Genomic DNA, 12,888 nt, shown 5'->3' with positions numbered 1-12,888 from the left:
ATGTATGACAACCATATTTGAAAGGGTAATTTCTTGGATAACAGAAAGCTCGGATCCCAAACTTCTTAAGATACCACAATCAGTAATAGTTGTGATTGAGGCTTCCTTTGTTGTCTCTTTTCCTGGTATGGTAAATATTAAATAAAAGTGATAAAACATAAAAAAATATACACTTTTTTACATTTATATCAACCTGTACAATAAAGTTAACCTGTTATATATAATGTAAGCGGTATTCAAAAATCACACAATGACAGAAGAATAAATTATATATAGACTCCAAAATGATCAACTCATCCCTCAAAACAAAAAAAGGCTTTATACATCTGCCTCAAGAATAAAAAAGTGATAACGAAAAAATTCTTCTGGTACTAAAGGCCAAAAATGGTTGTCTGTAAGGGGTTTTCAAAATACAATTCACCACTAGATATTTCAGCTTCCCACAGCTCATTATGAACAGTGACGTGATGTTTTATATGTTTTGTGATTTTTGTCTGTATTTCTTTAGTGATCTGAAGGACAATAAAATCAAATCTTTGCCCGATCATGGCTTTAAATTATACCAGGACTTGGAGAAACTGTAAGTGACCACAGAAAATTGCTCTATGATTGTTCTGTTTACCTTCAGTCTGGTTACCAAATATACAAATATTTATGCTGTATTTCCCTCCCCTGTTTTTGTAGACCGCATCGACTAAAAACGTAATCCCCCCCATAATAACTTTAGCAGTCACTTAAAACCATGATAATCCATACCTAATAAAACACTCGCAGTCCATTGGTTCGGGTTAAATGGGGGTGATCACAGCTTAATCAGCAAAACAAATCCAACTATCAGTAACCCTGCCCTGACTATTGAATTGTCCTTTTTGTGATCTGCCAAGACGCTGCCTGGCAGCGAGCACGTAGATGTGGCTTCAATACCTTCTTCAGGGCTAACATGCCGCCATGCTGTAACATATGAAAAACAAGAAAGAACAACTAACCACACAACACCAAACACTGGTGCATAAATAACATAAAAATGGGGGAAGGGTGCGAAGGACAAGTTGTTCACTGATACGTCCTGCAGCTCAAGGTATTTAGGCCCTTTTACCCTTGTCCCATCAGCATACTAGCCAATCAGGCAGAACCTCAGCTAAACAATCCTCAACGAGGATTTAACATTACAGCTACAACACCTCTGCAGTTCCTGACACTTTCTCTCTATGTTTTAGTGCCTTCTATTCATTCAGTAATTTAAAGCTGTAGTTTTCTATACAGCAATCTGATGTCTTCCAGTAGATCAGACGTATAGGCCAAAACACAAGTGCCTAACTTATTTCCAGTGCCAAGTTCAAATGAAGTGATATTTAAAAAAATATTACTGCAAAAAACCATCTGTTCCACTGCCCAAACTTACCATTACTTTTGTTAACACCACAATAACTCCTTCTAATACCTTATAATATAATTCTCCTTCTTATAATATATGGAGTTATACTCAATGCTGTTCTTTTTCAAACCCAAAATTAACATGCTAACTATGATCTGCCATCTATCTCACGTTATAAAACAAATCACAATCATTCCTTGGGTAACGATAAATGTAGTGCAGCCAGAAATTGTGTGTTTCAACCGTGGTTTTTTTAAGATATTTTTCCATCCTTCTGCATGACTTAATAACATTTTATTTTTCCACATTTGCAGTACTAGCTGATGCTAGCACTGTGCTCATCACTCTAAGCCAGGGGCACAACTAGAAATTCATAGGGCCCCATAGAAAAATGAAATGGGACCCCCAAAAAACTAGTGACAGGAAACTAAAACAGCAGCATAAGTAGCAATAATTGTGTATGTATATTAATGAGAACCAACATAGTACTCTTAGATCGCAGAAAGCCACCATCTTGTTATTCCGCATAAAATAAAATAAATGTTCTTGCACCCTAGTGGGCCCCCTCAACCTCTGGCCACCATAGCAGCTGCTATGGCTGTTGCAGCCATAGTTACATATAGTTGCAGAGACCATGCAGGTAGGAAAAAGGGAACTGCAAGCTGCTGGAAGGGGAGGAAGATGCCCCCCCCCCCCAAAAAAAAATAATAATGTTACAACGTTTCATGTATTCATATGTACAAATGATTTAAAAGGACAATAACTTTTCAAAAACTTATTCTTATCTTAAAAGTATACCTAATATTTATCAAACTTTGTCGTTTACTTACTGTTTTAACTTTAGTTGTTTTATTCATATAACAATTCTCTGTGAAGTTACTGGCACTATGCGTCTCCCTTCCTGTAATCTGCTTTCCACCCCCTGTTGTCAAGCAAAATCCGTTTCAAGATACATCAAAGAGGACACGGACTACAGCAAGTGGGGGGGGGGTGAGAAGAGAGTGAGAGACACAGGCACACACAGACGTGCTGCATCTGCTGGTAAGAGTTATATGTTACCCCAGTGCTGTTACCCCAGATTCTCCTCTTCTCTGTGTACAGTGTATAGGACACATGATAGTGTTTAAACTCCACCCACTAGAAAACATTCGGTTGGGTGATCATGTGAGCGGGCGTGTTTTGTGAGCTCTCTCTCTCTCGTCTCTCCCCTCCTCACCTGTTCAGAGCATGGTGTTTGCTGCAGGTATGCGGTGATGTTCATCAGAACTCAGTATGCACAGACAAGATTGCTGTGGGACTCTGGCGGAGTATGCTTGATATATGCCAAGTGGGACACTACTGAGATCTACCTGCTGCCTCATTATCTTTGGTGTTTGCTTAAGATCCCTAAGTGTTTCTTATGCTAATCTCATTGTACTGCGTTCATTCATCATTCATTGTGTGGCTCCATTGCTGCTGAAATCCTCCAGTGTTGTAGAATTCCTCCATTGCTGTTGAACTCATCTGTTGCTGATGGGCTTCTCCATTGCTGTGGAGTGCCTCCATTGCTGCAGAGTGCCTCCATTGCTGCTGGTTTCTTTGATTTGCTGTGGAGTCCCTCCATCGCTGCCGAGTTCCTCCATCTCTGCTCCATAGCTGCCGAGCTCCTCCATCGCTGGAGAGCTCCTCCACCGCTGCTTAGCTCCTCCACCGCTGCTTAACTCCTCCACCGCTGCCTATGGCTGTTTTGGTCCTCTATTGCTGCTGTGGTCCTCCATTGTTCTTGAGTTGGTGTTGAGTTCCTCTATGGTTGCTGATCTCCTCCATTACTGTTGAGATACTCTGCTGTTGTTGAGGTCCTCCACGGCTGCTGAGCTCCTCCAGGTTTTTTTTTCATCGCCGTTGGAGGCCTCCATTTGCTGAGATCCTCTATTGTTATTCAGTTTTTCCATGTTTGCTGTTTTGTTTTGTATTTTGCATTGTTGCCAGGTTCCTACATTGCAAATGTGTTCCTTCATCGCTGTTGGGTTCCTCCATTGCTGTTGGGTTCCTCCATTGCTGTTGGGTTCCTCCATTGCTGTTGGGATCCTTCATTGCTGTTGGGTTCCTCCGCTGCTGTTGAGATCCTCCACTGCTGTTGAGTTCCTCCTTTGCTGCCAGGTTTCCTCCATTGCAGCGGAGTTCCTCCATTGCTGCAGGGTTCCTCTCTTGCTGCGGAGTTCCTCTGTTGCTGTGGAGTTACTCTGTTGCTGCAGTGCTCCTCTATTGCTGCTGAGCTCCTCCAGTGCTGCTGAGCTCCTCCAGTGTAGCTGAGCTCCTCCACTGCTGCTGAGTTCCTCTATTGCTGCAGAGTTCCTCCATTGTGGCTGTGTTCCTCCATTGCTGCCGAGTACCTCCAGTGTGCCTCCACCTCCGCTGTGTGCCTTCATACCCTCCATGGCTGCTGAATTCCACTGGGCTACTTCATTGCTGTGGAGCTCTTCTATCGCTGCAGAGTTCCTCCTTCCCTGCGGAGTCTCTTCATTGTTGCTGAGTTCTCCCACGGCTGCTGAACTTTTCCACTGCTGCTGAGTTCCTCCATTCCTGCTGAGCTGCTCCTGAGTTTGCAGAGTTTATATATAGTGAAGATAAACCCCCTGTACATCCTGCCTAAAAACAACCCGAAAAGGGCAATTCTCAACGCAGATCAGGGAATTGTCTACCAGAATCCCAGAAAGAGAAAAACTCCCATTTGGATCAATTCCTTAGCTCCCCGCTGTCATCTGGAAAAAGAACAAATAAAACTTTGCCTGCTTTAACCCCTAAGCAAGGAGATAAAGGTAATACATCTATAAGCTCTTTAGGAGAAGAAGTGGTCTCACCAGAGGCGCAGCTAGGGGTTTAGCTCAGGGAGGGCAAAACATATATGTATAGGTCCCAAGCCAGTGGGCTCAGCCTAACACATGTTTACAACTGAAGAGGCACATTCTAATTGTATACCAGTCATCATCCCCCCCCATTATCTCTGTATATAACCCCTATCATCCCTGAATATACCAGCCATCATCCATGTATATAACCCCCATAATCCCTGTATATACGAGCCATCATTCCTGTATATAACCCCTATAATCTCTGTATATACCAGCCTGGATAGTATATACAGTTAAGATGGGGGTTATAAACAGGGATGGTGACTAGTATATACAGGAATGACAGGGTTATATACAGGGATAATGGGGGTTATATATAGGGATGATGGGGTGATATAAGGGCATGATGGCTGGTATACACAGGGATGATGGGGTTAATGCAGGGATGATGGCTGGACTACCCATCATCCCTGTATATAACAAACATAATCCTTGTATATAACAACCATCATCCCTGTATATACCAACCATCATTCCTGTAAATAAACCCCATCATCCCTGTATATACCAGCCAGGCTACCCCTGCCGCCTGTAGGACGGTGTAAAACGACTTCCCCCAGCATGACCTGAACAATGGTAAGGAGATGCTGTGTCACAAAAAAAATCATACCAACCATCATCTCGCTGCAGATCATACAGTGACTACAGTACTGATTAAAGGCAGAATAAACATCTACATTAAGTGACTCACCGATGATGATCTCAAATTCTAGTTGTTCTTTTTCTGTTTTCTTCACCATTCGGTCCAGACCTTTATGATGACTTCTCCTGGGCCACAGCCCATTTCTGCAATTTTCCACTCAGATGTCTTCAGCTTCACACTTTTCAAAAGTTTCTGCACACATAAAATTCTCATGGTACCACACACTACGCACCTAAATATAATAGCGCCATACACCACACCTCTAATTATAATAGCACAATACATTGTGTCCCCGATTATAATAGCACCATACAACTTGTCCCTGACTATAATAGCACCATACACTGTCTCCCACACACACACTGTGCTCCCTGTAGATAGTGCCCCCGATAGATCCCTCTGTAGATAGTACCCACATACAGGCCTCTGTAGATGTAGATAGTGCCCTACATATAGCCTCCTGTAGATAACGCTCTACATATAGCCCCCCTGTAGATAGCACTCTACATATAGCTCCCTGTAGATAGTGCCCCACTTATAACCCCCCCTTGTAGATAGTGTCCCACATATACCTCCCCCCGTAGATAATGCCACTCACACTTTTAAGTGGGAAAAAAAACTTTACATACTCACCTTGATCCCGTCCCCGTGCTGTCCTGTGTCAATGCTCACCAGCTCTCTTATGAGACTTCTGCTGAGGCTGAACGACGCAAGCGTCATTAAAAGGCGCTGATTGGCAGGGCAGAATGATTTGCCCCGCAAATCAGCGCCTTTCAACAACGGAAGCACACTGCTAACGTCATTGAAAGGCGCTGATTGAAAGGGCAGTATGACTTGCCTCGTCAATCAGCACCTTTCAACAATGGAAGTGGCGCGATTACGTCATCGCGCCGCAAGCGTCGTTGAAAGGTACTGATTGGCAGGGCTGAATGACTTGCCCCGCCAATCAGCACCTTTAAACAACGGAAGCGCTAGCATCGTTAAAAAGTGCTGATTGGCGGTGTAAGTCATTCTTCCCTGCTAATCAGCGTCAATGCTTATGCATGTTATTGTATCTGCGTCCTATAGACACAGGTACAATTAGTGCAGGAGGGGGTGGCGGTGTCTGGTTTCAGTTGGGCTGCCGCCCGCACAAACAGTCAGCAGCCCGCCCTGTGTCATGTGGCCATGGCAGCGGGAGCAGTGGCCGCACCATCTCAGTGGGCCTGGGGCCACCACCCCCCTGCCACCCTGCTAGCTATGCTACTGGGTCTCACCTATTATTTTGCGCACCTCAGATACCAATCCAGGGTCTCAAACTAAACCCCAAGGGTAAGATAACCTTCTGATACTACAAGAGATACTAAGTACAGTTAAAGGAACGGACTGTAAAATGAAGGGCTTGTATGTTCAGTTGAATGGGATAAAACTCGATATTTTATCAATAAAGTCAGATGTGTCGGTAATTCGCAATATAATCGATGAGGCTGAGGGCAGAATTTCTATCCTGGAGGAGTCTATGACCGTATTAGCAATGGAGGTTAGAGAACTTAAACACGATGTCAAACTCCAACAAAATAAGCTTACCGATATGGAGGATAGAGCTAGGAGATACAATCTGAAATTTGCGGGATTCGCTGAATTGGTGGAAAACAGAGATTGTGAAAAATTTATGCAGGAATGGATTCTGGAACAGAACCCGAGTCTCTTTCTAAATTTTTTTGTGTAGAATGAGACCACCAGCTCCTATTCCAATCTAGATAAGCGGGTGCTTGATCTGGATCGGGATGCGATTATGCGGGAAAAGAGGAAAAAGGGAGATTTGTTTTTTAATGAGGCTCGGATCTCTATCTATCCTGACTTCTCTATGTCAACAAATAAGCTCAGGTTAAGCTTTCTTGTGGCTAAAAGGAGATTGTTCAAGGCAAATATTCAATATTCGCTTATTTATCGAGCAAAATTCAAAATCTTACACAAACTACGATTTTGTTTATTCAATCAGCAGTGGAGGTGGATCACTGGCTGGATTCTAAAGGGTTATTTTCTTTTCAATTTTCTTTTTATTATTTTGAACAAAATGAAATCATGGAAACAGAATGTCAAACAGTTTTAGACAGCAGATGTAGTTACCATCAAGATATGTCATCTGACAGTAATTACAAAGTAACTTTGCATATGTAGAGATTACTTAATGATTAGGTTAAGATGCAAAATTGAAAGTAAAAATTTGAGTGATGCAAAGTAAAATAAACATTACAAGGGAACAGGGGAAGGGGGTAGGGAAGGGAGAAAGGTTATGAGAAAGAAGGAAAAGGGGGGGGGGGGAGATTGAGAGAGATTTACAAGATAAATTTATCTGAGATATATAAGTGTGAGTTACAAAGATACGACTACCCGAGAACTAACTATTCCTACTGTTGGACATATACAAGATGGCTATTAAGTGACCAAGGCTACCTCCAAAAGCCGGGCTGTGGTACGGAAAGTTGACCAAGGTTTCCAAATCACTGAAAATCTACCGTATGAGCGGTTAGAGAGTGCCACTGTTTCTTCTATATAACAAATGCGCTCAACATTGTTTATCCATTGTGAGAGCGTGGGAACTTGAGTCGATCTCCAATTTGGGGGGATTAGAAGCTTGGCCCACGATAAAAGGTGTTTAACTAGGAGTTTTGTGTGTTTATTTAATTTTGCCAATGGTAAATTCATGAATATGGTAGCCGGGGGTATTTGGTTTGAGATGCCACAAATTTCCACTATTTGATCCAGTACAGGTACCCAGAAACTTTGAAGCCTAGAGTTTGACCACCAAACATGCATGTAGGATCCTATTTCTTTCAAACATCTCCAGCATGTATCTGGAATGGAAGGGTACCAAAGATGTGTTTGTTCCAGTGTGGTATACCACTTAGACACAATCTTGTAAGCGTTTTCTTGCATTTTCATACACTGGGATGAACCATGGGAATTTCTGTAAAGAGTGTTTGTATCCTCTTTGGTTAAAGTAATTGAATGATCCTTTTCCCAGAGCACGACAAAAGGTCTTTTAGTAGGGACATTTCTAGTAATTAATAGTTGATATATCTGGGGAAAAAATTTCTGTGGATATTTGACTTGTCCCAGGAGAGACTCAAAGATAGTCAAGGATCTTTCTAAGGACCCTACTGTGAGATAAGGTACAATTGCTTTTTTAGTGACATATAATGTATCAGGTGAAGATTTGTAGGTTAGGGTTCTCAGACCATTCCTGAAAAGATACTATCGTCCCATCTACCAAAATGGCATCTAGAGTATCAGACAATCTGACTGAAGGGTTGCTAGTTTGACCTCCCTATCCCTCTCGATATAGATCTATCAAGTCTGAAATACGTGTCAGTGGAGATGGAGTGGGAACCAGCAGGTCCCTGAAGAGAGAAAGTGATTTCACTGTTATCTTAGTGAGAGCATTGCTAATTGCAAGGTTTGTTATGCTGAATCGAATTGCAAGCGACAGTGCTCTCAGAGGTACAGGAGCTAGAAGCTCTTCTATAGATACCCATAATTTATTCTCTGGTTTCTGAAACCAGTGTACAGTCCTGGATATAGTAGCCGTATGGTAATAGTTCCAAAAATCAGGAACTCCAATTCCTCCCAGGGACTTAGGCAGTGAAAGTGTTGCTGCAATGATTTTGGGGTGCCTGCCATACCAAATATAATGGAACAACATTGAGCACAGTTTCGTGAAGTAGGATAGTGGAATATGGATAGGTAACATTTGGAATAGGTAGTTGAATTTGGGAAGGATTAACCCGTTAATCAAGTTTTTTCTGCCCATCCAGGAGATGAAGGGAGCTAGCCAGGATTCTATAATGGATTTAGTAATTGACAGGAGAGGGGAATAGTTTAGGGCGAAGTGGTCTGGCAAATGTTTACACAGTTTGACACCAAAGTACGTGATACATTTTGGAGGCCATTTGATAGGAATAGCGGGATTCTAAAAAGCGGATCGTAGAGTTAGAGATGTTTATTCCTTAGGCTTCAGATTTATCTGCGTTAATTCTAAAATTGGACAAAGTGCTAAAGTTAGAAAATATTTCAAGAACTGCTGGTATTTCTGTAACCGGGTCAGACATGATTATGAGTAGATCCTCCGCAAATGCTGCTGTTTTGTGATGTGTAGATTGTGTTGTGATACCTTTTATATCTTGGTGTTGTCTAATATTTTGGATTAGTGATTCCATCACAAGGACAAACACAAGAGGCGAGAGCGGGCAGACTTGTCTAGTTCCATAAATATATACTCACAGGTCGGAATCACTGGTTAGGTGCCGCTAGCACAATGTCGAAGCACCTCCAAAATATATGTATAACGTAGCTAACTCCAATACGTCATAAACAAAAAAATGAGGACAAGGAGTCATAGCGCCACAAATAATGAAATTAAATACAAGATTTTATTGAATGCACAACATAATACAATACAGATAAAAAAATTATATAAGGATCTAAAATACCATAAGTGGGCCATACAGAACGGTTATGTTTATCCTGGGTTCATTATGTAGAACACACCAACTGGTATGTATATACTGTAGACCTGGGTAAGTATTTGGTTAGTGCTGCATCTTCATAGCGTTTAAAAATTGTATCAAAGATATAAAGTGCATATAATTTGTAATAAGGCATCCAAAGAAGCCTAGTGACTTTAATAGAGGTTATAAGAATAAACACTAGGATGATGCAGCTCCAAAAACAGTAAAACCTTGCCGTGATTTTAGATCAAGAGAGGAGGTATCTCCCGGCATGTACTCTTGCACTTGGTCAAACAAACAGTCTGCCTGTAAATGGCAGATATCCTGGTGAAAAGGCAGGCTTACCCATGAAGATGGAACAGGATCAGACAGCTCACGGAATGTAGCCTGGTGAAATGGCGCCCCAACGCGCGTTTCGCTATCGTAGCTTCCTCAGGGGGTAGTGGTAAGTGTGTATAAATGTCCAAATTATATGTCCGGGTCCTGATGATCAGGGAAAGAGTGTTCCGGTGTGTCCAAGCCAATCTGGTCTCTGGCGCATGCGTGTGAGACTGCCTAGAGCCGCACAGTTCCCGCCTCCTGTCGTCACACCCGCACTGCGCCTGCGTGCCCCCAAGGACGCGTATCCAAGGAGACAGCACAGGCGCAGCACGAGGCGCAGCACACCGACCTGCACAACCCCAGGCTGGAGGATAACGCTGTGAGTATGTGTATAAATGTGTTCGTAGTGTGATCATACAGGTTCTATACCCAGTACATGCCACAATCTAACTCCTGTCTGTATCTCCAAATGGGAAGGTGCAACTAAAATCTATGTAGTAAGCAGTGAATGACATAGAACTGTTTTTTATATATATATAAAAGGGCATACAGTTAGTACCATTATAGTATGCAAAAAAGAAGGTTACTACTAGTACACAAGTGAGAGTGTGTATTAGAACAATAAATAGTAAAACAATACTGGAATCGCGATAATGTGAATACATCTAAGAGCGCACTAAGAATAAACCAACAATTATTTTTGCATTTCATACTAAAAAAATAATAAAAAACTCTAAAGTGAATATAAGAAGAGACATTGAACCCATGTCAGGAAGACGCGATTAAAATTACCAAAAAAGACAAATAAGTGTTACAAAAAAATAAACAATTTATAAGCCTCATAGGAGATATATCAACAGAAGAAGAAAGACAAGATATCCAATTGCACAGGGAATAACAGTGTGTTTGCAGGGACCAAGATGTCAAAGACCTTCGGAAACGAGGAGGGGAGGGGAACTTTGTTTTGCTAGATGATCATTGTATCCCATAACATCTCCAGGAACACATCAGAAATGGACACTATATAGGTCCGCCGGACACAATCTGGACATAAATGTAAAAAACAGGCAAATTAGTAACAGACAGATAAAACTTTAAAAAAAAGTAGGAAACAGAGGAGTTATTAACCATTTGTAACAGTATAAAGGACCAAAGCAGCCCTATAGAAAGGCAGCGAAACTAAGATTCTCATTAAGGCCATGTGGGGTCATAGTTGCCAAAGTGACAATCCACCTGCATTCTTTTTGTGCAAGTATCATCTTCACATCTCCACCTCTGACACCACAATGTATCCTGTCGATTCCCCATACACGAAAAGTTTTGGGATCACACCCGTGGAAAAGTTGGAAATGTTTGGGAATCGTCTTCAAAATCGATAAATCATCTATATCTTTTGCAGCCAATATGTCCCGAACATGTTCACGAACACGTATTCTTAATTGCCTTGAGGTTAAACCCACGTAAACCTTGGGGCATCCACATGTGGCGTAGTAGATGACATGGGTTGTAGTACAGGAGATATAGTTCAGAGACCAGATTTGAGAACCAGGCACAGGACCTAAAACAACGATTCAGGGAGAGGGGTTATAGTCAGAGATGTATTAAACTACGGTACGGTCGAGCTAAAAAGATAGAACGCAAACAACTTCTACACCCGATAAAAACCAATAAGAAAGATGTGGCGAATCGCAAGATCAGGTTCATTTCTACCTACAATAATCAGTGGCAAACAATGAGAACTATATTACAGAAACACTGGCCCATCTTACAATTGGAACCAACTCTGACTACCGCCCTACCACCAAACCCTCAGATGACGGCGAGAAGGAGTAAAAATCTTAAAGACATGTTAGTGAAAAGTCACTACATACCAAAACAACAAAACCCCATCTCAACTAGAGGTCCCACTCAAGGCTGTTTTCCCTGTGGGGACTGTGTGGCATGCCCCAACATACTACGAACTACCTTTTTTGACTCCATCAAAAATGAAAGACGTTTTAAAATCTTGCACTATATCTCCTGTACTACAACCCATGTCATCTACTACGCCACATGTGAATGCCCCAAGGTTTACATGGGTTTAACCTCAAGGCAATTAAGAATACGTGTTCGTGAACATGTTCGGGACATATTGGCTGCAAAAGATATAGATGATTTATCGATTTTGAAGACTATTCCCAAACATTTCAAACTTTTCCACGGGTGTGATCCCAAAACTTTTTGTGTACGGGGTATCGACAGGGTACATTGTGGTGTCAGAGGTGGAGATGTGAAGATGATACTTGCACAAAAAGAATGCAGGTGAATTGTCACTTTGGCAACTATGACCCCACATGGCCTTAATGAGAATCTTAGTTTCGCTGCCTTTCTATAGGGCTGCTTTGGTCCTTTATACTGTTACAAATGGTTAATAACTCCTCTGTTTCCTACTTTTTTTAAAGTTTTATCTGTCTGTTACTAATTTGCCTGTTTTTTACATTTACAGTGAAGGAAATAAGTATTTGATCCCTTGCTGATTTTGTAAGTTTGCCCACTGTCAAAGACATGAACAGTCTAGAATTTTTAGGCTATGTTAATTTTACCAGTGAGAGATAGATTATAGAAAAAAAATTAAAAAAAATCACATTGTCAAAATTATATATATTTATTTGCATTTTGCACAGAGAAATAAGTATTTGATCCCTTTGGCAAACAAGACTTAATACGTGGTGGCAAAACCCTTGTTGGCAAGCACAGCAGTCAGACATTTTTAGTAGTTGATGATGAGGTTTGCACACATGTTAGATGGAATTTTGGCCCACTCCTCTTTGCAGATCATCTGTAAATCATTAAGATTTCGAGGCTGTCGCTTGGCAACTCGGATCTTCAGCTGCCTCCATAAGTTTTCGATGGGATTAAGGTCTGGAGACTGGCTAGGCCACTCCATGACCTTAATGTGCTTCTTTTTGAGCCACTCCGTTGTTGCCTTGGCTGTATGTTTCGGGTCATTGTCGTGCTGGAAGACCCAGCCACGAGCCATTTTTAATGTCCTGGTGGAGAGAAGGAGGTTGTCACTCAGGATTTGATGGTACATGGCTCCATCCATTCTCCCATTGATGCGGTGAAGTAGTCCTGTGCCCTTAGCAGAGAAACACCCCCAAAACATAATGTTTCCACCTCCATGCTTGA

At 41.8% G+C, this 12,888-nt stretch overlaps 1 protein-coding gene across 4 annotated transcripts in view; it reads left to right on the top strand.

The window, feature by feature from the left end:
• LOC142659478 (relaxin receptor 1-like) overlaps positions 1–12,888 on the top strand; it is a 635,204-nt gene that overhangs the window by 343,785 nt on the left and 278,531 nt on the right. For all 4 annotated transcript variants that reach the window (XM_075835648.1, XM_075835650.1, XM_075835649.1 and 1 more), the window contains exon 5: positions 509–580. In XM_075835648.1, coding sequence (XP_075691763.1) covers positions 509–580 — 72 coding nt within the window. The remainder of the gene's footprint in view (positions 1–508; positions 581–12,888) is intronic.

Source organism: Rhinoderma darwinii, chromosome 8 (assembly GCF_050947455.1).
Source record: "Rhinoderma darwinii isolate aRhiDar2 chromosome 8, aRhiDar2.hap1, whole genome shotgun sequence".
In the NCBI taxonomy this organism is placed as follows: Eukaryota; Metazoa; Chordata; class Amphibia; order Anura; family Rhinodermatidae; genus Rhinoderma; species Rhinoderma darwinii.
Note: the sequence above shows the minus strand (reverse complement) of the source record. Positions and strands in the feature narration are given on the sequence as shown.